The sequence below is a fragment of the Rhodamnia argentea genome, chromosome 1 (assembly GCF_020921035.1).
Source record: "Rhodamnia argentea isolate NSW1041297 chromosome 1, ASM2092103v1, whole genome shotgun sequence".
NCBI classification, from domain to species: domain Eukaryota; kingdom Viridiplantae; phylum Streptophyta; class Magnoliopsida; order Myrtales; family Myrtaceae; genus Rhodamnia; species Rhodamnia argentea.
In genome coordinates this window covers 15,736-42,855 of record NC_063150.1, presented here as the reverse complement: position 1 = coordinate 42,855, position 27,120 = coordinate 15,736, and the positions used below count along the sequence as shown (strand labels likewise).

At 38.3% G+C, this 27,120-nt stretch overlaps 1 protein-coding gene across 3 annotated transcripts; it reads right to left on the bottom strand.

Moving 5' to 3' along the window:
• Positions 1 to 504: 504 nt before the first annotated feature.
• Positions 505 to 27,036, bottom strand: LOC115745292. 3 transcript variants are annotated; one of them, XM_030680762.2, is made up of 17 exons: positions 26,890 to 27,036; positions 26,650 to 26,784; positions 26,474 to 26,560; positions 24,985 to 25,056; positions 24,044 to 24,245; positions 21,973 to 22,091; positions 20,878 to 21,258; positions 20,650 to 20,784; positions 19,934 to 20,071; positions 19,634 to 19,789; positions 19,223 to 19,462; positions 18,906 to 19,072; positions 18,502 to 18,616; positions 18,288 to 18,368; positions 17,818 to 17,854; positions 17,734 to 17,786; positions 15,839 to 15,966 (listed from the first exon to the last, which is right to left on the bottom strand). In XM_030680762.2, exons 1-16 carry the CDS (start codon positions 27,022 to 27,024, stop codon positions 17,755 to 17,757), a joined length of 2,232 nt encoding a protein of 743 aa, XP_030536622.1. In that variant the 5' UTR covers positions 27,025 to 27,036; the 3' UTR covers positions 15,839 to 15,966; positions 17,734 to 17,754. The 3 variants fall into 3 exon arrangements, 2 of the variants coding, with proteins under 2 accessions (XP_048134963.1, XP_030536622.1); XM_048279006.1 differs by lacking the exons at positions 17,734 to 17,786; positions 17,818 to 17,854 and adding an exon at positions 505 to 517 and having other exon boundaries at positions 15,705 to 15,967; XR_007198445.1 differs by lacking the exons at positions 15,839 to 15,966; positions 17,734 to 17,786; positions 17,818 to 17,854 and having other exon boundaries at positions 18,935 to 19,072.
• Between the last annotated feature and the right edge of the window lie 84 nt (positions 27,037 to 27,120).

Sequence of the window (27,120 nt, the reverse complement as noted above, 5' to 3'; positions counted from 1 at the left end):
GAAAAATATGGAAAAAAAAAATGAAGTAACAATGTAGTTGGACTTTGAGGTATGTAATCACTCTCTTTTCGGATCAATTTGCTCCACGAAATTGCTATAGGTTTATGGCAAATTACCTTCAAGATACAATAAAATCACGATGAGAATACTGGATAGCAATTCCAGTAAATCTCCTAAAACTCTCTGCGAAACATTAAAAGATAATTGTCTCTCTTTTGAAGGAAAACGAAAAAAATGAAAGTAACTTTTAAAAATGAATAGAATTGTCCATTATATAATACTAATATAACACACATCTTGGTGTCCGAACTTTCCATACGAACGCACTTATTCATCTCCGAAAAGTCGCAATTTGGACATGGTCGTTCGTGTGTGAAAACCGCCGTTTGGACACAATCGTTATTGTCTGAAAAATCACAATTCGAACACACCTATTCGTGTTCAAAATTGCTAATTCGAACATATGCAGCTAGTGGTGGCCACGGTTCATGAATCGGCGGTTTCGGTTCATGGTCACCTTTGAACCGGAACCGGAACCTTAAGGGGAGGTTCCGATTTTGAACCGGTGGTTCCGGGCCCGTTTAAGGGCTGGTTTCGATTCCGCCGATTTTAAATTTAATTTAAAATAATGAATTACGAAATAAAAAAAAATAAATTATGAAAGTATGAAATAATAAATTCTCAAATATAAATTGTAATCAAGTTGTACATTGTAATCAAATTTGGGGGGAAAAATGAGAGGAGGAAGGGGTTTGAACTTAATGAATTATCATTAAGTACCTTTAAATCTTATTGGGGATAGAAGAATTGAAGCTCATATAGTTCTTTTACTTTTGATAATCTCAATTTACCTCAATTGTCGCTACCCATTCCGGTACCCATGGCGGTGGTATCTCCATCACCATCGAAGAAATCAGCTTCATTGTTGCAATTCATCTCTTGTTATCGATGTTTAGCCTTTGTCCAATCATCGATACAAGCTTAAGCTTCCACCAAATCTGGATGTAATCTTGAACGTCGATCGTCCAAAATATTGCCTCCAGCACTAATTCCTTGTTTAACCGCAATTGTTGAACAAGGAGTTGCTAAAACCTATCTTGCGATGAGAGTCGGGATTGAGACTTTGGTTGAATATCGCTTCCACTACTCTAAAATGTTGAAATTTGTACCGCCTTCGGAAACATCAAACTCAAAAGAAAGAAATGGTTAAATAGATATCTATTTCAAAAATATTACATGCTGCTCACTTTTATCTTTTTTGTCTACTCATTAGCATTTTGTGCTCTCTACTAATTCTACATAGGTCCTCCCTTTGCACATCACTATGTTGGGAAGATCCACTATCACCTACTAGATTATATCTATTACAACATTCATTATACAATTCTACTATTGTTTGTTTAACCGTTGCTTGTATAGCTCTAACATCTACCACTTCATTCAAATGAAAACATTCATAATACGTAGTCAAATGATCACCTAAACCATCTAATTTGGCATGTTGATCGAAAATAAAAGCAACCACATAAATAAGAGGAATTTTGATATAATAATGCAGCCATTTTGTTCACATTATTATAATAATTGGAGCTAAATGATCATCTTTTTCATATTCTTCAAAAACACCAGCAATATTCATACACTCTATTAAAAATAAATGCATAGTAGGATAATAAACACCGGATAAAGTATAAGTTGCATCGTTAAAACTTTTAAAAAAACTAAAAATTTTGGCAAATATCCCACTCTTGTGGGAATAAATTAATTTCAGAAACATTTTTCGAAATAAACGTACATAATAAATCTTTATATACAAAAGATTGATCAAGCAACTCGTAGTAGAATTCCAAAAAGTCGGAACATCTTTTGAAAATCTTTTTGGCTTTTTTTTATGTGCTTTACAAAATTTGCCCCATTCTTTCATAATTTGGGGATGTTTCCATAAAAATTGAACTGTTCTCTTTATTGGGTTCGGGAAAGCATAAAAAATTCGTAAATTATCTTGTACATATAAATTTAAAATATGGCAAGCACATCTAATGTGAAAAAATTGTCCACCAAAAGCGGGTTTACAAATCCTTTCTAAATCGGGAATGGAAGCGGTATCCGTCGCATCATTATCAAAATCAACCGAAAAAATTTTATTAATCAAATCATATTCTTATAAAACTTACCTAATTACTCTATACATATTATTGGCCGTATGCCTATCATCAAAAACTTGAAATGCAATACCTCATTTTTTAATGTTCCAATCGTCACCTATTCAATAACATGTGATACCCATATAAGAATGAGTTTGCCAATGATCACTTCAAATGTCACAACTTATATGCACACGTCCATGAAAATTCATAAAAAGGTTTTTCAACTCTTGTTTTTCTTTTTTATAAAGCCCAATAAGTTGGCATTTGAGTGTGTTCCTCGGAACAGGTCGTGCTTGCGGAGTACATGCAGTGTTTATAAAATGATTAAAATCAAAATTTTCACCAAAATTAAATGATAAACGTTCGGTGGCAGCAAGTCTAGCTAATTCTTCTTTATAAACTTTTTCATTGTAACGAAATAAAGAATAAGTGCTAGAATTGATATACCCGAAAATTTGTTGTTGGCTGGTATCGATTTCATTTTCGTTGGATGTTTCTACCTTAGATGCCGTTGAAATGTTTCATACCTGCCTCCAACTGTAAATTTGTATGTAACCCCACAATATTTACATTTTACCTAATACTTGTTTTCGCCTAAATGTTCCTTGATGAAGTGTTCCCATATGTTGAATGTACCCTCCCATTCTGGCTCATTTGTTATTGATATTTCTTCGATGTTGGGAATAACGTTGATATTATCATCATCGTCTACCCAATATGCAAACTCACGAGGATCATATTTATGTGGATAATCGGAATCCCCCATTGGCATTGCGCTCTTTCCCTTGTCTCCGGATCTGCTTCCACTTGCCATTTTTCTTGAGAGAATCGAGCAGAAAGCGGATTCGAAAAACCGAGAGAATTGAGCCTGGATTGAGAGAATTGAGCGGATTAAAAGAATTGAGAAAATTTGTGAGAAAAAATGAAAGGGAGAGATGGGTATTTATAAAGATTTATGATAGTTTTAATAAATTGGGAAAAAAAAAACAAAAAAGGAAGGGGAGGGGGTTGCAACGATCAGATGGGCCGCGGGGGAAAGAGCCATACTATTTTTTGTTAAGGCTTGCAACAGTTAGATGGGCTGCGGGGGAAAGAGCCCAACGACTCTTTCCCCCATTTTTTTAAGGCTTAAAAGCCGTTGGGCCTAAGCCTAATGGCTAATTGCCCAGTTCGAAACTGAAGGTTCCGGGCCGATTCCGAACCTTAGCGAGCCTTAACCAGTGAGCCCGGTCAATGGGCCGGTTCCGGGTCAAAATCGGCCCGTGGCCATCTTTAGACGCAACCTTTCATTGTCTGAAAACTGTTGCATCCGAAAAATTATAACTCTTCATTGTATAAAATTTGAAATTAAATTTTGCCAATTTTTTTTTGAAATTAAACAATAATAATAAAATGGAACTTAACTTTAACTCCTACGTGAACAGTCGCACTGTTTCGGGTTCAATAGTTAATTATTATTACTATTTCGAAAAATAAAATATAAAAATAATTGTTGAAAAGTGCGTTAATAATCGCGCATCTGCATAGTGGGACCTAGTTCACTTGCCAATTTCTTTATTTTGAAAAACTATAACGGCCTTCTAACTAATAAATAGATTTACATTTTTCTTTCTATCCTATGTGGGATTAGAAAGGCAAGTTTTTGTTTTGTTTGTTTTATAAACAAACTTCAACAGTTCTATGTTGGCCTATCTACTTGTTGATATAGAATGAGTTCAATCCAGAAGGTTGCTCTTTGATTTGAATACTTTCCATTTCCTCACGGCTAGTGTTAATGTTTCGTCAGGTCTTGCATAGAAAGTGTGAAAATCTGGTTTGTTTCGGAGATAAGTGCTTTCACCATTGTAAATTTTCATCTTATGGGAAACCTAGGGATGATGTTTCTTAGTATTTGCAAGAACCACTTCACCTTCGATGGAAACAGTGTGACTACCAGGGTGAATTGTCCATATTAATGTGTGCTTGTGAGAGAAGTGGAAAGAAATAAACTTGGTGACAAACCCTTAAAAAATTTACGGGAAATTCATGATGTGTGTTGATGGCATATAAGTTTCACATAAACAGCTTTGCATCTATCATCAGTACCTATCTCCGTTGTTTTTTCTGCAATTAATCTTGCAAAGGAACTTTCATGGGTGGTTATCCTTTTTCATGCTTTTGTACTATCAGATAAGAGAACTTACTATGAATATACGAACTTGTCTATGGAACTTACTATGGATTTTAATTTGCCCAAAGAGACTACTGATGATGGGCTAACTGGTGTTACCGTTTTCTTTTTGTGTGAGTGAAATTTCCTTTGATCTCTAAATGGACCTCGAGCCTCAAGAGGAAATGTTCACTTTATTTGATTTGGATACATTTTCTTTTTTGGCTACTGATGGAGTCTCTTCCTAAATGACGCAAAATCACCACTGAGTGTTGAAGATAATCTTCCGTTTAAGGCTGAAAAATAGATCAAGGAAGTTTGGAAGGAATTTGCAGATCAGGATGTGAAACAGTAAATTCGCAAAACCAGGAGCACCAGAGGACATGCATTCCACTTCCATGGGCAACAAACAAGTAGGGCTAAGAAGGAACATGGAAATGAGTACCATGGAACTCTTATGAACTCATGAGAAGGTGATGCAATTTCAAGTGAATACTGCAAATAACACCTTATGATCAGCAAATGAAGACTTCATATGAACATTAACAGCTCAAATGATACTACAGCCAGCACTCTGCACTCTTGTACATCAAATTAAGCAAAACAAGACAAATATGGATACAATTCATCATCGCTGAGATGGTGAGAAGCAAAGTTTTTGCAACATTCAGGCAGAGAACCAGCATAAGTTTCAAAAGCATGGAGGCCTCATTTCCCGACATATAAACTCAAAATCCGGGGCTGGGATCTAAAGACACCCAAGAAGTCCCATCACCTGCAATTTGAGCTGTGAAGTGGGATATATAGGTTAATTACTCAGGCTCGACTCTCTTACCTCTCTTAGCCTTCTCTCCATCTCTTGTCCTCACTTAATCAACCGAAAACGCGGTGGATAGTAGACTGCATGGATCTCGAAAGCTGGTTCAGCTTTGCTCCGCCCGGCCACATCCTGGTCGGAATGTCCTATTTCGGCCACCACTACTTCCTCCCCCTCCCCTCTTAAAAAAAAAAAAAAAAATTCCCTCTCCATCTCCCTCTGCAGCATTTGTGTAATTTGTGGCTCCGTATGCGTATATGCTGGAAAATATTACATTTTTTGAAAATATTTTCTATATTGTCATTTTTCAGAAAACAGACAATTTTTTCTGACGTTTTGCTGAAATATGAAAAAAAATACCAGAAAATATTTTTGTTGTTTTAAAAGGAAAGATTTTTCTAGATATACATACACTATTCAAACTCTAGTGACTTGCGTGCGGGCAATCAGGGAACCAAGCACGCACACCAAGATCACGGGTCTAGCCTCAATGGATCCCAACCCGAGCAAGGCTACTTGGGTTCCAAGCAAAGAGCCCATGCATCGATCTTGCATTTACAAAATCCGAAACCAAGAACCTAGTACCTGTGCATGACTTCTTGGTGCCTCGATTGCGTTACTTGGATCCCTCGCACCTGAGCCTAGGTCCACAAAGGTCGAGCGTAGGATCTTGGCGACTTGGGCCCTCAATGCTCGAACTCAGATGCCTGCAATTTGGAGCCCTAGTCCATCGAGGCTAGCCTGACTCCGAGGACAAGTGCCATTGCCCAGGTCCTCAAAGAACAAGCCCGGGTCCTTGGCCACTAGGCTCGAGCCCATCAAGGTTGGGCTTGGGACTTGGGCATTGGCATCGAAGTCCCGCGTTCGGCGTTGATGGACTCGGGCTCGGGCATAGAAGATTCGGGCACTAGCACTAGGGTCTCGAGCCTAGGGACCCGGGCATGGGTATTGGGCTCCTAGGCTTGGCCTTGATTGACCGGGGCATGCGCAGCGATGTCCAGAACCTCAGCCTTGATGGACTCGGGCCTAGGCTCGAGAGATCCAAGCATGGGCACTAAGTTCCCGGCCAAGCTTCAATGAACCTGGGCTCGGCCATTGTGGACGAGGGCTTGGGCGCTAGCTTATTGTGTCCAAATTAACTCGAGCTTGGCCCAGGCATATGCACCGCCTGAGCCCGATCTCAATTGACCATGGCATGGGCAGCGGTGTCCTGGGCCTCGGCCTTGATGGACTCGGTTTTAGGCTTGGGAGATCCAAGCGTGGGCACTAGGTTCTGAGCAAGCTCGATGGACCGGGGCCCGGCCTTTGGGACTAGGGCCTGGGCACCAGCTTATTGAGTCCAAATTGACCTTACGAACTCGTTTTTACTGGTTATTAACAGTTTTTTTTTTTTTGGGTGGCCAATCGTGAAAGGACAAGCATCGGATTAGCACAATCACATATCATCAAATGAACACAATGCGTCAGGATAGTACTTGATCTCGCAGCGGGAGTGAAATTTACAATAGGTAGGAGCAATTAAAAAAAAAAAGTCGGATGAATCGTTTGATGTTTGTGTCCACCACGGAATTGAGTGTGTGGATGTACTTTATCAAGATCCATCAAGAAAATCTAAGGAGATCTTGTTTGATCTACCAAACTGACCAGTCCAGTTGATTTTTATGACATGAACGATTAGGTTGATTATTTATCAGCATTTTGTTTCTTTTTTATTCTATCAAGCAACTTGTTTGTGTGTGGACTTTGAAATTAGAGACACACATACACACACATTCATTTGGTTTTTTTTTTTTTTTTTTTTGGTGTGTGGAATTACGATTTGTGTAGGGGAAGCCATCCAGTCCACATGAAATGTAAGAATTTATGGAAGGTAAAATTTGGTTCGAGACAGCCTTTTTGATGATATATTGTTCTTCATATGGTAATGATCAGCCATTGACAAGCTCTTCTATTTCTTGCGTGACAGCCTGATTTGATGTGATTAATTATATTGCATGGTGAAAATGGAACTCAGCTACTGCTTTACTTACCATCAAACAAGCGGGATTGGTTCAACAAGACATTATGTGATGAGCTCCCGTAATGTAATTCATTGTGTTGACATGATATATATGATCAAGTTTGCTCTCTCTTGAACGGAATGTCTTATTTTAACCCCGGAATCCACTACTCCCTCCCTCCCTCCCTCCCTCCCTCTATAAAAATAGCTTCTCCATTCTGACGACCTTTTCACTTCATTTCGATTTCGCCTTTTCCCCCTCAAAGTTCTCATCACTTTTTCCCGTGATTGGATTTCTCTCTCCCTCTCCCTCTGCAACATTTGCGTGATTAGTGATTGAGTATGCGTATATGATGGACTTACAAATTTTTTTGAGTTTCGTTTGTTTTACGGAAAATAATGGCTTATGGGTTATGTTGGGGAAGGCTTATTAGTTTCGTTAGAGGTTGTTTGGATTTTTAGGATTGAACATCTTTGTTTTTTTTGCAATTTAGAATATGTGACACTTTTTTTTTTTTTTTGGTTGTTTGGTCAAAGAATATGTTACACTTTGTTGAGGGTTGATGTAGGGGCTATAAAGGGATCCTTATAGCTTACTCTTGAGTTAGGTTTGGTCGTTGACTTTAATTGGGATAGGATGAGATAAAGTGGGATACCAAATCCTTTGGATATTAAAGGTGGACATATTTAATCCTATCAAGTGTTTGATACACTTCAAGATAAGATTATCAATGAAAAATTATTCAATTAAATCATACAATTACAACTTAAAAAATTCAATTAAATGAATGCTAAGGAAAGACCCTAGGTGTAGGAATTTGTGGCCACCGCCTTCACAATGGCAACGATCTAAAACGGTTACGACCAACATTGTTGTGCGGTGGTGACACAGATTGGTAAATCCGAGACCGTGATAGAGAGAATGGGTGGGAAATTTCAAGCGGCCACCAAAATTGTCCTTGCGTTGCCTTAGATTGATCGAGATCCGGATTGTTCGTGATATCGAAGATTTACAGGCTCTTCATCACCATCTTTCCCTCTTCCGTTGAGACGTTCGGTGCCTCCGTGAGGATTACAACCCCATGGTGGAGTCCTGTTTTTGTTCACGACGATTTGGATCATTGTGTCTGTTATAATATGTCTCGAGTTTTAGCCCGTGAACGAAACCCGATACAAAACAATGCTGCAGATTGTATTGGTTTCGGTTTCCGAATGTGTGTCAATTAGGAAAGTCAATATATGGACTTTGGATCATTGACATGGAGAAGACCGAATATTGGTTAGGAAAGCAAGAAACGTATCCTAATCGAATTCTGCCAAGGAATATCTAAAAGGATAAGTATGACCATTGACCAAGAGATTCAAATCTTGAATGATACCTTTTTCACCTTGGAGTCGGCATCTGCAAGCTATTATTTGCTTTGTTTCCGTGGGACTCACTTTTATATAAATAAAAAGGAAGCAACATCGTTGACGAAGGGAGAAGTCTGCCGAGAGTGCTCAAAAGGTGAGGCGTTGTTGTTAATGAAAGGACTTCTTGAAGCACCGTTTGTCGAGTGCTTGCTCGTGGGGGTTATTCCATGGAATTACATCAAGTATTGGAGTGTCAAGCCAATTAAATCTTGTGAGTCTAAGATTTGTTTAAATTCCTTTGCGAGATTGCGAGATTATTACGTTAGGAATTTGAGGCTAAACACTGTATGCGTTCTTGATTGTAATTGGGGCTTGGGAAACACTGTGAGTGTTTGAGTTACTCGAGTTTGGTCCGTAATCTCCATGGATCGCTCGTTCTATAGTGGAATTCGTTTATGCTCTCCCCGTGCACGTAGGTCTCTACGACCGAACCACGTACATCCGGTGTCCGATTTATTTTCTTGTTCTGTCTATTTTATTGTTCGATCGCTTGTTCCGCGTGACAATTGATATCAGAGCCAGGCTTGTCGAGTTGAAGCGAATCGATGGCGACGGAAGAAGTAAAAGTGAAAATCGACAGATTTGAGGGGAATGACTTTGGTTTCTGGAAGATGTAGATTGAAGACTATCTATATCAGATGAAGCTGCACTTGTCTCTATCCGAGGAGAAACCAGAGACGATGAAGCAGGCTGATTGGGAATTGCTGGATAGACGAGCGCCGGGTGTTATTCGGCCGACGTTGGCTCGTAACGTCGCGTTTAACATCGTCAAAGAGAAGACAACTGCGGGTTTGATGAAAGCCCTATCGGATATGTACGAGAAGCCCTCTGCGATCAATAAGGTCTATTTGATGTGACGTTTGTTTAATTTGAAGATGAGCGAATGTGCGTCTGTTGCTAATCATATCAATGAATTCAATGTGATCGTTAGTCAATTGAGTTCGGTTGATATTGACTTTGAAGATGAGGTATGTGCTTTGATTCTATTATCCTCATTGCCCGATAGCCGGAATACTACTTTTACTGCTGTTAGTAATTCCTCCGGGTCAATGAGTTTGACGTTTGATGGTATTTGAGATTTGATTTTAAGTGAGGACATCCGTAGAAGAGAGTCCCGCGAATATATATCTACTGCTTTAGTAGGTGAAAATATAGGAAGAACCGATACTCATGGTAGTAGAAGTAGTATGAACTCAAATAGACGCAATCAATCTAGGACCGGCGATCTTGTTTGTTGGAACCGTGGCAAGAGAGAGCATCTTAGAAGGAATTGTTTTAAGCTGAAAAACGAAATGGGTAAGGGAATTAGAGTTGAATCTACAGATGATGTTGCAGCTATAACTGATGATTCTAATGGTGTCGATAGGGTCTTGTCTCTCATCGAGAATTCGTCATTTGACGGATGGATTATGGATTCTGGTTGTTCTTTTCATGCTACACCAAACAGAAACTGGTTTGCTACTTATCGGTGCACGGATAGTAGTAAAGTGCGGTTGTGGAACAATGCTGAATGCGATATTGTGGGTGTTGGTGAGGTTAAAATCGGGATGCATGATGGTATTGTGAGGACGTTGACCGGAGTAAGACACGTTCCAGAATTGAAAAAGAACTTAATTTCCTTGGATGCCCTAGATTCAATTGGATGCAGGTATTCTTCACAAGGTGGAGTTCTGAAGATTGTTCGAGGTGCTCTGGTGATAATGAAAGGAATCAAGCATGGTGGCCTGTATGAACTTCAAGGTGAGACATTGACGGGTTTCGCTCCGGAGACGTCGACATTTGTTCGAGAGTCTAACGACCGCTCAAGGAAGACACGGGTGTCTGTGCCGGTGCACAAGTTTGATCTTGTTATCGGGAACACGCGGTCGAGAGCTTTGATCGAGATGGAGACTGCTAAGTCGATCAAGCATGTGCGAACCGACAGTAGCATGGAGTCTTGCTTGAAGCTGGTAAATAAATTCTGCATGATGAAGGGCATAGTGAAACACCGCACTAGTGCCGGTAGACCACAACAGTTTGCGGAATTGATGAGCAGAACATTACCGGGGATGACCCATAAAATGATCTCTAGTGCTGGTATGGCTAGGAAAATTCTAGCGAATGTGCTTGGTGTGGCGAGCTATCCGGTGAACAGATCTCCATCGATCGCGATCGGATATCGGACTCCCGAAGAAGTGTGGTCAGATAACGTTGCTGATTATTTTACTTTTAGAATGTTTGGTTGCCCATGTTATTATCGAGTGAGTGATGGTAAGCTCGATGTGAGGGCAATGTGCATATTCCATGGCTATGCACGAGGTGAGCAGGGTTATCGATTGTGGTGCTTAAATATAAATTCACCTGTTCGCAGTAGAAAAGTTACCTTTGAAGAGTCTCCAGTACTTCGGGCTAGAAGTGTTTGTGGCAAGATAAATATGGATCCGAACGGTGTTCGGCTTGAGGTGGAGTTGCAACCAGAAACTCTTGAGGTAGCGGAAACTAGCGTAGTAATCGACACAGATGGTGCTTGTAGTGAGGTGGAGCCCGTAGAGCCAATGGTTGCTGTAACTGCTGATATTGACAAGGTACGTATTCGATCTCCCGACGGATATGGATGCAATAAAGGTTTTGCTTTATCTGTGGTCAAGGAGCTTGTATCGAAAAGTCCTTGTGGAGCAGTTAAAGGTGAATATGGAGTTGGTATTCCGATGAGGTCCACGGTTATGGCAAAGTTCAAGCGCGACTTGGACTTGGATGATGTCTGTGGCGGTTGAGCCCATTGGGGCTGTTGGGAGAGTAGTAGATGATGTTCGGATACTAGCGAAACGATTGTGACTTGGCTTAAACATCGAGCCAAGGTGGAGATTGTTAAAATATGTCTCGAGTTTTGAGCCCGAAGCGAGATTGTAAATATTCCGAATTGAATATTTGCGGACATCCGAAATCGAGCAAAGGAAAATATATACGTAATCAACTTACGAATTAAAGTTGATTTGCGTTGGTGTCTTTGCTCAAGAAATAGAAAATCCCAATTGGACTCGGTCAACCGAAGGAGAAGGATATTTGAGCATATCTTGAAGACGTGATCTCCTTATTTGAAATTTATGGAAATCGGTTCCGTGTGAAGTTGGCAAGAAAACGACAAAATTGGAGAGTCCAACATGGACTTGGCTTCGTCCAGATTAAGTCAACTCATGGAGATATATTCCATGTTCGGTAGTCGAAGATTTCCTGCATTGTTAATTAAGGAAAGGAAATTAAAAGAAAAAAAGTGTTGAGCTTTTCTTCTTGGACCGGTCAAGTTGAATATATTGGATATATATTTGTGGCAAGATACTTTTTGGGGCGTGGCTTTCTTGCATGAGTTTTGCAATTAGCGCCGATTGTCGATTCAATGAAGAGGGACTTCTTGAAGCGCCGTTTGTCGAGTGCTTGCTCGTGGGGTTTATTCTGCGAAATTACATCAAGAATTTAAGTGTCGAAGCCGATTAAATCTTGAGGTTAGATTTGTGTTAATTCCTTTGCGAGATTGAGAGATTATTTCATTAGGAATTGGGGGCTAAACACTGTGTGTGTTCTTGAATGTAATTGGGGCTGGAAAACACCGAGAGTGTTTGAGTTACTCGAATGTGGTTCCGTAATCTCCGTGTATCGCTCGTTCTATAGTGGAATTCGTTGCTGCTCTCCCCGTGGACGTAGGTCTCTACGACCGAACCACGTACATCCGGTGTCCGATTTATTTTCTTGTTCTGTCTATTTATTGTTCGATCGCTTGTTCCGCGCAATGCTGTCAATGACGTGCTACAAGCGGAGCCACGGTTCTAGCCACCAATGTTTGAGGTGGTGGAAGCATTGCTTCCATTAGTTCAACAAAAGAAGATGAGCAAGAGAACTTTCTTTGGAATCATCGAGGGCATCTCAAAGACCCGAGTGATGCAAAACTTCGGTCCGGTTGGATCTGTTTGCTATAGATGCTTACGATCTATTCCACCTTTGTTAAGTTTTTGTTTTAAAAAAAAAAATTCTTACCCAATCCAGGTTTATCCCAACCCAACCCCGGATTTTTTTATCCAGCGTTTTATCCAGCGTTTTATCCGGATGTATATGACTTTGTTAGGTCCAAAGGACGTCCCCAAAAACCCGGATATGGTAACAAATTATCCTGTAACTCAAATCCGGACCGGAAAACTTAAGGATTCCATTTTAGCTTACCATACACAAGCATGCTTAACATGTCAACCGATGGCAGCATGAAGATCAATCACTTTTGACATAAGGCATTCGGTCTAACCATTTAGATGTGCATCCGAGACTAGGTTTCATATCCAACATTTTAAAATATGGCACAAACATGCTTTAAACAACCAATTATGGCCAAACAAGGACCATATCCCTTGGCTTCTCGGACTAATCAAGCTCATCATGTTTTCGGCTTTTGTTCAAGTAATTGGTAAGCAACCCTGTGGAAAAATAAATGATTGACAGCTCCTTTGATAAAGCAGCTCATCTGCAAGAATGTAACCCACACAACACATGCAAAAGTAGGCAACTTAGCATATTATGTATCTAAAGAATTTGGACCTCTCTATTTGAATATCAAGGTTCTAGATTTCGAGTCGCCTCCTATCTTGTCTACCAGGAAGAAAAAGGATCAGAACTAGCAACTCTTCTCCAAATGAGTTCCCATAACTTCGAGTACCGCCGTTGCAGAGGTGCATTTGGCGATGATTCTGTTCTCAAAAAATGATTCCGATCAAAATCACTTTTTTTGATCCGTTCCCTGGATGATTTTTTGAGAATTAGAATGCGTTTGGTAATCGTTTAAAATTTTTGTTCCCGAAATAGAAACGCGTTTGGTAGCTGCACAAAATTTCCGTTCCCAATTTATCATTTAAATCAAATAATTATATAATCACATTTGATGGCAAAGAATAGGGAAAATAATCAAATAGTGATTATGGAGCAAAAAAAAAAAAAAAAACAGCAACAAAATTTCCGTTCCCAATTCGTTTGTCGATTTGTCATGAGTATGCAATCGTTTATATTGTTTGAAAAGTAATTTGTATTACATTTATAGAATTTGTCTAAATCATTTGTTTGCTATTATTTCTTGTGACTTTTAGATTGATTACAAAAAAAAAAAAATGAAAGAAAAGTTCCTCATTGTGCAACCGCCTATAGTTTTGCACTCTTGTAATTACACATCGTACAAGCTTACAAGACCCGCAACTCAACTACATTGATTTTTTTTTTCACTCGACTCGACAAATTTTTTGTGCGGCTTGAAAAATGGAGAAAAAATGGATATTTAGTTTGCGATGAGGAGGGTTGGGTCCAGTCTTTAATAAAAAAAAAGATAAAAGTTGAAAAAACATAATAGGAAATAAAAAAATACAAACTTAATTAGAATAAAAAATATAAAAATTCAAAAAAAAAACATGCGTATTAGAGGTCCCATAATATATAAAAAAAATTAGATTTAAAAATTTTATAAAACTAATTTTTTAAATATCAATATAAATATAAATTGAATTTAAAAATAGGCTTAAAATTTTACAAAAAAAAACTAATTTTAAAAAAAAGAAGGGGAGGGGAAGAATCTGGTGACGAGATTTTTTTTTTCAAAATTTTAGCTTTTTTCAATCTTTTATTTTTTTAAAATTATTTTTAAATTATTAAATTAAAAATCTAAATATTTTTTATTTCCCCCATTTATTAAATTTTTAATTTAAAGAAATTAGTTTTTAGCAATTTTTAAAATTGAATTTTAATTTATTTTAATTTATGTAAAGTTGAAAATCCACGTGGACTTTTTTTTTTTATAAATAATACCATTTTATATTAAAAATTTAATTATAAGTACGAGGGATAAGTCATAAGTATATCGTGCAAAAAAGTGATCCCCAAAAGTATTCCAAAACACCGTAATCATTTTTTTTTTGCTTCTGAAAAGTGGTCCAAAAGTGTTCCCGGGACCAGAATCAAAATCATTTTTTTTTTCATTACCAAACATGTTTCTGATCCTTTTTGTTTCGGGAACGAAAATGAGAGGATCGAAATCATCGCCAAAAACGCACCCTTAGGGTCTGCATGGTAACCATTCTCATTCTCCGATTCTCATCCCGCAACAGTAAAAAATGAGAATGCTGTTTGGTAACGTAAATAATTCGATTCGATTCGTTTTTCCGAAATCGATTTGGAGAATCAGAATCGGTTTTAAAGTAAAATCCAGAAGCAAAAAAAAGTTGCTTCCGGAAAAAGAATGACTTTTGAAAATAGCAAACAGAATAAAGTCTCATATCTCTCATTTTTTCCTTATAATTTTCTCGTCATTTTTCCCCCTACCTAATAAAAATAAAATAAAATAAAATAAAATAAAATAAAATAAAAATTAAAAAAAAAAAAAAAAAAATAGAAAATCCTAAAAAATAGAAAAAGCTTAGATTATGCTAGTTTGACCTTATTTTCATAAAGTTGGGCCTAAATTTCATAAATTTCATAGATTTCACTCTTCTACAAAGAATATTGCAGAGGATGAGGGCATCCAACATGCATACTGGTAGTCGTGCGTCACAAGATATTTTTATGTATTTAGAAAGCACAACATTTAAAGAACTTCAAACATCATGCATTAAAATTTGTATTTCATTCATGACATACTAAAAAATAATGTATTTTAAATTATTTGAGTGTGCATTGAAAATTAGTCTTTAATTTAGGATAAAATTTTATAAATTAACTGCATAGTTATTTGACTTAAATGAAAATTAGAGGAAAGAATCATTTTTTTGAAACATAAATTTTGTGCAGTTATCAAACACGTTCTGATTCTCTAAAACTCATTCAAGAATAGAATCAAAAAATTCATTTGAACCAGAATCGGTTTTTCCGGATCAGAATGAGAATCATAGAATGAGAATGGTTACCATGCAGGCCCTTACTCTCCTCAAGTGGCTTGAACTGGTCCCCAAAAGTCGGGCCTTTCAACCGCAACAGGACAGAAGGGTACATGTTTGTCATTTTTGCAAACAAAGCGAGCTTCTACTCTAATCTCTTGTAGGCTGGTCCTTGGAAATTGGTCATTGCCAGCAGTCCTACAAAAATATGCACACCATCCACCAATGCCACCAATGCACTAAATCTCATTAACAAATGTGAAAAACATAGGAATATCACTTTTCTAGAGAGAGCAAAGAAAACCCTTCAAATCGAGTTGAGAACTGCCATACTTGGCACCTTCAAGAGTCTTCCACCTCACACAATTTTCTTGCTTCCCTCTTGAATGATTTAAGATATGGAAATACAACCTCTGCATGCGAACCATAGTGATGCTCAAAGATTACACCCAGTCGATTCAAGGTCTCTCCAGCAGCAACATCACCCAATGATAGCTGAATGGAGAAGAGCTTCACCAGCTCATATCCAATGACAGCATGATCAGGACTATAAAGCTTTTCCAGAATCTACATATAAATACACCACTGTGAGTAAAAATCTTTACGAAATTTTTAGAGGCTTTCACTGTCTCCACATCAAAAGCAAGCCACATTTAGAGACATATCAATCATCCTGAAATAACTCAACATCACATTAGAATCATGAAGTTTCTTAATAATGTAACGTTAGCTGAGACTGAAAAAACATTCATGTAGAAGGACAGATAGAGGAGTGTTGATGCCAATCCATTTTTCCCCTAGCAGCGCCGCATGCCTTCCAAGTTCTGAGATTTCTCAAAATGCTCATGACAAAGTTTGCAAATGTCTCTATGCTTCAGTGACTATTAAATCTCACATCCTCATGGTCAAATATCCATGACATAGGCATATCCATAAATATCCATACAAACATATCAAACTACATACCTAGGTGCCATGCCAACTTCGATTTAGAAAAAGTTGACAATGAGAATCAATAACTTTCTAAAATGTATATTATGATGCTCATTTTCTATGACACGTTTTCACCCAATTTGGAGCTGTACAGGACCTTGATCACAGAGAAACACCATTTAACTGTCATTGTCTAACAGTCTGGCAAAAACTAGTATTTCTCTTCATTTCCAAATCCAAATGCCAAAAACAACTCTCTGGCAGTTGATACAAAGCCTCATTAACACAAAACACCTAACTCCTCATAACCTGCTTTATCTACAATAAACATTTATGCAAGAAACCTCTCACACCTTGCTTGGCTTTGACTGATAAGATGAATTACTCTACAGAATCTAATCCATCTCACAAAATTTCATAAATTAAAGGTTAGGCTGTTTATCATGCAAGTTTTAGATCCTCATGAATGGCAGGGAAACGTGAATGAGTAAACTAGGCCCAGATAATTCATTTCTGAATCTTATTATCTGCTTGTATTATGAAGTACAGTTCCACCATTAAGATCCAACACTGATTCTGGCAAAAAGGTTATGCATACCAAAAATGCAGAAGCGGATGCCAAGCCGTTCCATGAGCAATGTCAAGGAATTTTTTTTTTTTGGTAAGGAATGTCAAGGAAATTTTGTGTTTTGTATAAAACAGAAGAGAACTTGTTTTTACTTGTTGGGATCGACTGACAGAGAAACATGTCCAACAAGGTCATCTAAGCAGAAAAAGATAACCGCAAGTTGAAACCAATCATGAAATATAATTTTTAGACTGAAGTTCAATGCAATAAGTAAATAGTCATGCCTGATTTTAAAAGCAACCTAAAGAAGCCTATATCTACCGTATCACATATTTGATGAGTGACCTCCAGCGTCACGATGCGTTCTACGTACCTAAGCGATCCGTGATCTAGTTAACCTAGATTCCTCTCAGCCCACTATAACAATGCTTATCAAGAGAATGGGCAACCTCCATACAAGCAGAGGAAACAAAAAGTAATACTTATCATTATTCATTCCAATTGTAGTTCTCACATTCCTGGGAAATAAAATCCCCAGTACAGGAATTCATACTCTCTTACATGCTAAATATGATGGTGCCAAACATTGCCTTTTCCACACGGCATATTCACTTAATATTCAGGTATCTTAGTCGCAGAAAGGACTATATGTCCCTACCACCTTTTGTCATCAATATCTTTACTAGGCCAGAAAAGCAAACGTCATAAGGAAAGCTGGAAAAGGGAAAATTAAGAAGATGAAAAACCAACTATAGAATTGATTCTTAAAAGCTCACAAGAACAGTCTAATATTGTGGCAAGTCAGGTCATGATCTCTCAAACTTGACTATCCCCTCACGAAAAGAATAGTCTCCTAATTGTTAAGACTTGTGCAAACATGGCTATGGCAAACATATGCAGATGTTGACACTGTACAAAGTGAACTGATAAATCTCTCGACCTAGAACATCCTCCTGTATGAATAGGAAAATCCACTAACGGCAAATAATGGATTTTGTTTGAATCATCTACACTTCACATTTGACCAGTGTTTAGTATCAAGCATGAGTAGGCAGGTGAAACAAACTGCAGGTGATAAGCCAATACAGCACTGATGGAAAATCATTGTAGATCTTAGAAATCAGGGGTATCACTAGTATTTCTGCTGTCAAAATGTTAGTAATGCCTTTTAACTAGGACATTAAAAGCCCAAGATTCAAGTGCATATGGTTCACAAATTGGATGCAATAACATCCAACACATTTGTTTAAGATCATCAAGCTTCTCATCCTGCCTCTCGTCGACTCTCAGCACCAAGTCTCAAGTTAAGGCTATTTATGCAAACTCAAACAAGAAATACGATAGTTGAAGTAAAGAATCTAAGCGCCCACACCCACATATTTTTACCTGAATTGATGATTTGCAGTGCTCAATCGCACACTGCAGCTCTCCAATGAAGCAAAATGCTTGTGCAACACTATCCTCTGCCTGCGAATGTAGATTTACATGAAACTTTTTACCCTTCAAAACACGACATGTTAATGCTTTCTGTTCACAAAATAAGATCAGACAATCGCTCAAGAAAAACATGATAGGGAAATGGTGAAGTGGAGGAACTTACTTCTGCAATGCTTTTGTTATATGCATGCAACATTCTTCTCAGCTGGTCAAGAGATTCTGAAGCATCAGAAAGTAAAGAACTAGACAGTTCTTTTCTAACTATTCCATGCTGCAACCTGTCAAGAAGTGAAAGCTCTTACAGATGAAATAATAGGCGGTGCATGCATGGAGAAGACCACGATTTGAAACCCTAATACTAGGTAGAAAAGAACTTTAACAAAACAAAAAAATTAAATTTGCAGATTGACTTTTAATGCTCTTTTCTATGCACCCAACAATGCAAAATCTTCACCTCAAATTTTACTCAAATTCATCAGGAGATAACCTCCTACCTTGCAGTAACCACTCCACACTAAGCCCTTGTCCATAACAAGGCAAAACCTTCTTGGAAATACACAAAATTACCTTTCAATATTTCCCAAAGCTTCACTCACCAACAGGCGAGAAGATTCGAGGTCACACCGGGACCCACACTTCAAGCAATATCCTCCACTTGCACGAAGGGAGCTATAAATTTTCGCCAGGGCATTGTGATCCATTTCACCAACATAGAGACCACCAAGCTTCTCTACCTATTAAAATTTAGGTAGCCACCATGGGAACAAGAAAAGATTCCTCAGCCAGCAATTTCTTCATGAGTAGTTTTTTGATGCTGTTTTTTCAAACAGAAAAGCCTATAAAAGAGATTAGCATGTGTCCTAGCTGAGAATTATTTTTGATACCTGTACATAAGGCTCCAAGCTATAAAAGTCCCCAGCATGTCTTGACTGCTTAAGTTTTTCATATTCAGATTTTATGTCAAATGTATCCAAAACTATGCCAGAGCAATGAGGATGAACACAATGAAAAGCACTCAGAACAAGATCAGAGAGATTCACAACAGAACAGCTTCTGCACTGACATTGAAAATAATACTTCTCTTCCAGAAATTTAAGGCGGTCTCGACAGTTCTGTTGCCCAACCTGCAAACAGTGAATCATCAATACAATTAATAAACTGGACAATTGTGAACAGCAAGTTACATACATTGTTATTATCATAGGTCTTCCCCATAGATTTCTGCACTGAAGTTTAGCAACTCAGCATGATTGATTAATTAAAAGAAAGAACCTGGTGATCAAGGATCATATTACCTGTGGACCATAAGACAACTCCAGGGAACAACCTGCTTCCACCAGTTCCGTTGTTCGGATGTAGAGAGTACGAGCAAGAAAATATGCATGAATGTTTGGACGACAAGAATGGTTGAACAAACTGCCAACGGCGTAAATAGCTTGACCAACGCTGACCTACATAATAATTACCAAAGCGGATCAAATGAGACTAGAAAGACTTATTTTCCTTTGTTAGAGGAAAAGTGACAATTCTGCTTGGATATATATGATAAGGGTAGATATATTTCTAAATAGCCAAAAAAAGAACAGTAGAAGGACCTGTTCTATTGTAGTAGCTGAAGCACCTTCATCGGATGAGAATTTTCTATTAGGATCTTGTGGAGCATTGGGATCGCTGGATTTCATCCGGATGATAGCCATAGAATTAAGCCTTATTTGACACATAATGATGATAATCTGCATCGACAAGAATGGGTGCGAAGCATTAGACACCAGATAAAGGTAAATTTGAACAACCTCATGATCTTTATCTTGTCCATAAAGGATAACAAAACTCATAATAATAGCTATCAGAAGATTAAGAAAAATGGTGATAAGAATAACAAATTCTTGCCATTTGAAGTAATAAGTTAAAAAAGAAGAAGCATTTTATGGCAGAAAAATGCACTTCTTAAATTTGCAACAGCAAATCCTTCTCAAGTGCCTGAACAAGTTGGAAAGACACCCAAAAATATGATATGTGGCTACCAACCAAAATGATAGCAACTATAAGATCATTGTTTCCTGACCAATAATGAGAAACAACTATAGGAACTATATGTATGGAAGTAAAATCCTCAACTGCAGCTTGAAGGACATAGTTGCAGGAGTGACGAAGGGAAAACAGCAGGAATATTCATCTTTCTCATGTGAGAGTGCGTCCCAACATGAGCCCATGCATCCCAATGTCTATGTGCACTTATGATTGCATGGATACAAATGCCTGTGTTCACCTCTCGATCAATCGAGAGAGAGAGAGAGAGAGAGAGAGAGACCTGATACACAAAATAAGGATTTACTGGAAGGTCAAGGCTGAGAGAGTGTTGAAGACAAACAAGTAATACAATTGCGTATATACACAGTTCCAGTTTAACCTCCACCGCCAATTCAGTGTATCTATAAGAAAGATCCTGCAATTAAAAAGATCCATGAGATGCTCACGTAGCTTGTGAAAATTTAAAAAGGTTCAGGAACTATATAATTTAATCACTGTCATAAATTACCAAAGCTTTTATCTCCGCCAGGTCTCTTCTTTGCACCAGGGACTTCACTACCATTCGACCAGCTAAAACTACCTCATGCGGCAATACAGCTGGCCAGTTTGCATCCTGGCATTCATGTCTGTGTTCTGGAAAGTGCTCGAGAATTTTCTCCTCCCCAGTTTCAGAAGTAACCTCTCTGATATGATTTTCAATCTCTGTAGGAACTTCTACATGAAGGCCAACATCTTCTATGTTGTGTCTTGATCGATGTCCTCCTGCTTTTAGCTGGCAATGCTCAGAGCAGTACCGTGGTATTGCACAGAAAGAGCAGGGTACCACATCCAATGGTAATTCATTGAAGCAATAGTGACAGTACCTGTCTCGACAATTCTTCAATATGACCTGCATAGCAGGGGAGCACCCTCATAATAAAATGTGTTTAGCAGATGATTAACATTGACCTGCCTCAACTTACCAAAAAAAAAAAAACATTGACCTGCCTCAGATAATTACTGATATAATCTGGTCAAGAGTCCCTGTAGGGAATCACTCAGATTAGACAGGTGCGATAAATTTTTTTGGTAATCACACAATTCAAATTTTAGAAGCCATAAACCTTTTACGTGTGGTTCTGTCACAACCTTAACACATCCTCATAAGACTAAAGGAAATCAGCAAGTTAATACTTTTCACCACAAGATAATTCTTAATGAGGAAGGCAGCTAAGTCATGCCAACAGCATTTAACATGGAAGGATTCTAGCTGGCTTACTAGGTAGTTCACTACAAGGGCTTTAAGTAGTCCAGCTCATAAAATAAAGAATTGATGTCGTAAGCTAATGCAGAGCTGCTTTCAATGATGGTACATGGAATGCAATTTGTCATGGTGTGCCACAAGCTAAAGGTACGTGGCATGTCATCTTTACCAGTACTCGGCAGTCTGAAAGGCTAGTCAGTTGCTGATATTTCACAAGTAAATTTATGCCTAACACGGATGTGCATATTCCATTCCATGAGTCAACAGAGAATTAAAAAATTTCTGTCGCACTTGGCATGTTAGGACTCAACGTGTGAAAGTAGAGATGGACCAGAGACAAACTAGGATAAAAATCCGTACCGCAGCATAAGGTTCCTCATTGTGAACCAAATAAGATGGAGGAATTTCACCAACTGAAGCCATCCCCCTACCTTTATGAGGCATCACAATGGACTTCACTTTAACCTCGAGTGGATCATCTATCAAAGGAACAAGTACAAGGAGAATGATTTGAGAAATAGGCATTACTTACACATCACCAGCAAACAAGGTTCTCAGCATCCAGGAAAAGAATGGATAGTAGCAAACATTGTAGATGATCATGCAAACCAAATAAAGTATCCCATCATCAAGTAATCTAGCGGTCAGAAACGTACTTCACATATTCCCTGAGGAAAACATTCCCCTCCAAAACCCCAACTAAAACTTTATATCCCAAAATAAGGACAAACGTCCACCAAAATTTCTCATTGGACTTTTCACTCATCCTCCCTCATATGTAATGAAGGAACTGTAGAACAGATACGAGTAGTCTGGCCAAATTTAAGTCATTTGGAGACAAAGACCGGTAAGATCAACTTTATGTATCCTAAGTGAAGAGATGATTAATGTAATCAAATGGAAGAATTTGCTTCCGGTAGGCATTTAAATATTGAATCACGTCTTCATCTCATGGCTTCTTCTTCTAGATTAATTTGCAAAACAATTTATCTACATGGCATGAGAGGAAGAGCAATTGGGTCTATCCTCGCCAAACTCCTTATTGCCACCCAATTTCTAACTAATAGGTCAAGCTTTAAGCCTAGGTCAAATCCCAGCATAAATAATATTAGAGCATTCCTTTGCCTTCATTCAATAGCTTAAACTTTTAGACCAATTGGTGGTGGTCCCACATTTTCCTATAATTCCATTCATGAATATATGAAATTTCTAGATTTTTTATTCACATTTCCTGAACATATTTAACGTAACACTTGATGGAAGTCTTAAAGAACTATGGACTATTATGTGTCCTTGTTTAAAGAAGATTTTGTATAACCAATCACAAAATTTGAATATGCATAGTATAATGGTTTCCTTCAGCTTTGGTTTTCTAGGATTTCGTCAGTTTGTAGGTTCAGCACTTAAGTTTTGGTAAGGGCACCTTGAGTTTGCATTGACCAAGGTTGGCCTCAAGTCCATACAATATGGATCAATCACTTAGGGTTTTGAGAATTTGAAATATCAGCTATTAAAAAAAAAAAAAAAAAAAAAAAGGCCAAAACAAGTATGAATTGACTTCATTCCTAGTCAGACAGACTTCACCAGTTGGGCCAACTTATGCCACCTCTGTGCACAGTCGGCTGATGAAATTCTAGAATTTCTCTCTTTGATAGGCTTCGGATTTTGCTGCGGCCTTAATACCAAATAAAGGAATAAACATGCTGATTGCATAAAAGATGAAAGCTGTTAAAAACTGTAGAAGCCTTCCAGAGATGTGATATATGTGGCAAGAGATGAAAATGAACTCATTAAAAAAAAAAACTTCCCAACATCATCAGCTGGATCCCATAATTCAGCTTGTTTGGTTCAAAAGATCAGGAAGAACGAGAAAGCTTCAACGTAGTATCTTGTTTAGAAGGACTAAGGGAGAAGAGGTAAATGTCTTTTGCCTTAGTAGCAAATATGTGGTTCTTTAAATCCCTCCTAATCCATATGAATAGGATGGATTTCTAGGGAAGGGGGTGCTGGTAATACATATTTCATTATTTCCCAAAGTGTAACCTTCTCCCTTTTTTTTTCCCTGTTCTGAAAACATAGAAGAGCATTATGGTCGTGAGACCATTTCCTTGCTCTGATTAACACTCAAAACACAGTATGACCAAATCCTCCCTCTCTTTCCTTCTTTTTTTCCATCCTAATATAGATTGTCACATTTCTCTTTAAATCTCCATCAGACAAAGTTTTCAGGTGGTAAATCGTTAGCACATATAGCAGTAGTTTTGCTATATTAACGTAAATGTTAAAACATCTTTAAGAAACAGCAGAAGATAAACAAGGGACTCTGACATCATTCAAGCAGCTGCAAAAACAAATCCCATGAGAAAGGCAGCAACAAGAATGTTCACCACCAGATTATATTATGCATAGACAACGAAGAAGAATCTAACACCTGAAATCCTGAAGGTGTTCTCATCATGTTGAGTTGATGAACCAGATGTCCTGGTGAACTGGACCTGAAGTATCTTCATCTCACATTCAATCTGTCTCTTGCCACCCAATGATGTCTCCATCAAATGGGCTACATGAAAGTCTGCAGTTGCATCTTTGTAATTTTCTGAAGAAGCATTGGTCTTACCTCTCCAATACCATGCCTGCAGCAGACATTAAGCTTTTGCAGAGAACCAAGTATGGCAAGCTAATCAGACCATAGAAAGAAAGAAGAAAGTGCAACAATGGTCTGCGTCCCCTGAAAATTTTTGTTGGCAAGTTCAGCAACTGAAATTAAGTTGAATTAAATAAGTCAATGCTTAAAGCAAGGTTTGATCTCAAACCGGCGTCTTTTTGAATTAGAGCTTCAATCAAGAGAAAATCCACGTACTTGAGCTCGACTCATCTCCAGCTCATGTAAAATCAAACAAAGTTCAAAAGTCAAATCAAGCCATAGTTTGTTTAAGTGAAACTGCTGCTATTTTCTGACCAAAAGAAAGAGAACTTCATTTACCATGAAGGGACAGTTCGTTTTTTTCCTCTAACTTGTGCCATTTGTGCAGCTTGGTCTTCAAACTGCGTTTGGTGCAATCAACTATTCCACTTTATATGATTTTACAAAGAAGTGCCTTTGCAGTAACACAATTGACTATGCTGAGAGTGTGTGCTTGTGTAGGGATGTCGCCATCCAAGCAACCACCAGCAATGGCTGCATGAACCTCAGCCCCACTTGGGATAAGGAGAGGTGTTGTCACCAGCTTGGTTCTGGCAAAGACGGCACTCGCCATAGATGACATCAGAAGTGCAATACGAAAAATATGCCACGTGCATAAGCTATGAAGCAAATTCCAATCACCGTTTTAACAATAGAGAGACATTGCAATTGGAGTCATAGCTTCATACCTTCGCATATCCTGGGGAAATTTGAAGTGCCCTGTTACAGTCTCGAAGACACTCTGTTATAAAACCAAGTTTCTGTGAAAAGAGGATGTAGCAATGAGATAAGATCTACCAAAGAGCAACAAAGAACCAATCAAAACAAGGTTACGGCAAAAGTTCCATGCTTTTTCATCAGAATTGACACTTGCAACATAGACAAGAAGAAAGAAGTTTGGAATTGAGCTTTAAGGGCCAAGAACAAAGTCCAACATCAGCCACATTGTCTCACCACAAATCCAAAAGACAATGACCAAGATCCATACAAAATCAAGAGATTTTCTTTGGTGTAACCTGGTTGGGAAAAAAATGTACATGGCTTGAAAACTTGCGTTTGGATGAACCAAATCTCTTTTCCAACTGGTTGAGCAGAATAATAATTTAATAAAACAAATAATAACCATTTTCAAAACTAGCTTGGTCAAGCAGGACTATAATTGATCTGATACAATACCAATATAACCTGAACGATAATTTATCACAATCTTCTCGAAGACAAATTTAAAAAATATTGAATTGATCAAATCACAAATTCAGTTATTAACAAACACATTAAGTAACTGGATGAGATAGGATGATATACTCCAATCCATTTTAACCAACAACAGTGTCCACATAATCAAGCCCATCAGTCCAAATCAGCATGACAGCATCCTCCATAAAACTTCTCCTATCAAATGCTATCATATAAATCCTTCTCATCTTTCGTTCTCATGAGGCCTCACAAATTATGGCGTCCGGCGGGCGTATTTGTTCGCTATCATCCTTTTTTTTTTCCAACAAGTAACTATTTGCTTTCCATTTGTTCTATTGATGTCTCAATCCTTTAAATTTTTGTAGTAAGTGGAAAAGCTAAATAGGCCCATCACAACAAAGGCTACTCCCCCTTTTCTTCACTAGGTAATCGAAACCGTTCGCCTAACTACATGCTACTAAATCATTCTCCCTTCAAGAGAAAATCAGGCATAGGAGAAAGGCTGAAACTAGACAGGAGAACTTGATGAACAACTTCTTATGGGTGTGGATATATCTGCTGTTAGTAGACATGTATGCTCTGTCAACTTGCTTGCTTATTTATTTCTCTAAGAGAGCCTTGTCCAAGACCCAAGTGGTAAATTTGCCAAAAATTGAAATTTGGGTTCCTGATCCCACCCCTTCACTTTTCTTCTTTTACTTCAATTCTATTCCTCCCTTTGAATTTTGAATTCCCAAGCAAGTACATTTAAATCATTGGCCAATTCAGCTAGAAAGACAACAGTCCGATGTATTAGCAGATTTTTGTCATTGTTACGGAAACACATAATGTCAGGGGGCAAATACAACACACGAAACTCACGAGAAGCCGCAAAAGTAAATGATGTGGGTTTCAGAACAAAGAAACTGCCAGAAGCAATATAATATTTAGAAGAAGCATAAAATGAGGGTGTGCAGGACAAAAAAAAAAAAAAAAACTTACATATAACACGACTGCGCGATTCAAGTATAAAACGGAGACCAGATTTTTGTCCTTGTCGCGAGCATCAAAGGGAGCAACGATGAGCGCCTATTGATAAGGAGGAGGGAAGCGAAAGTGAAGTGGCATAGCAAGGAAAGCACAAAGACACGCCAAAGTAACATCGAGCTTAACGTTACTTGGGAATAGAAGGTTAAGGCCCCGGAGAAGTCTGCACTGGAAAAGCAGTGATAGCCCTTTTGCTTTGCATCCAATGCAGCATCCTTGTTCTTACTACAGACACACCTCTCAGGATCCACCAAGTCTCTCATCATCTGACAACAACCCCAATCATACTCGGCTAAAAGAATGGGCCAAAGCATATGGAATCATGTCATCTCATCCCAGCTACTTTTGATTGAGAGGGAAAAGGAAAGAACCAGGTGAAAGTCGGGCAGGGCAAGAAAGAAGTGGAGAAGAGAAGAGGAGGAGGAGAGGATGTCATCAGCGCTGCTTGAACGTGCAGCCACCACCGCCTTGAGAGTGTCGGGCACCATCGACTTCAGCTTCTCCATCACCACACTCCGCCTCTTCGGCCTCCGCACTGTCAGGAGCCCCACAACCTGTGCGGAATGGAAATGAAATTGACGGAACCGATCTTAGTTTTTTTT

Bases quoted from the DNA above. Each gene is read 5' to 3' on its own strand.
- LOC115745292 (XM_048279006.1), bottom strand. From the start codon at position 27,024: ATGGAGAAGCTGAAGTCGATGGTGCCCGACACTCTCAAGGCGGTGGTG. The intron at 25,057-26,473 runs GTAAGTTTTTTT...CTCTTTTCACAG, and splicing joins ATCGCGCAGTCGTGTTATAT to AAACTTGGTTTTATAACAGA. The intron at 20,785-20,877 runs GTAATTTATGAC...TTTTAATTGCAG, and splicing joins TGGCGGAGATAAAAGCTTTG to GATCTTTCTTATAGATACAC.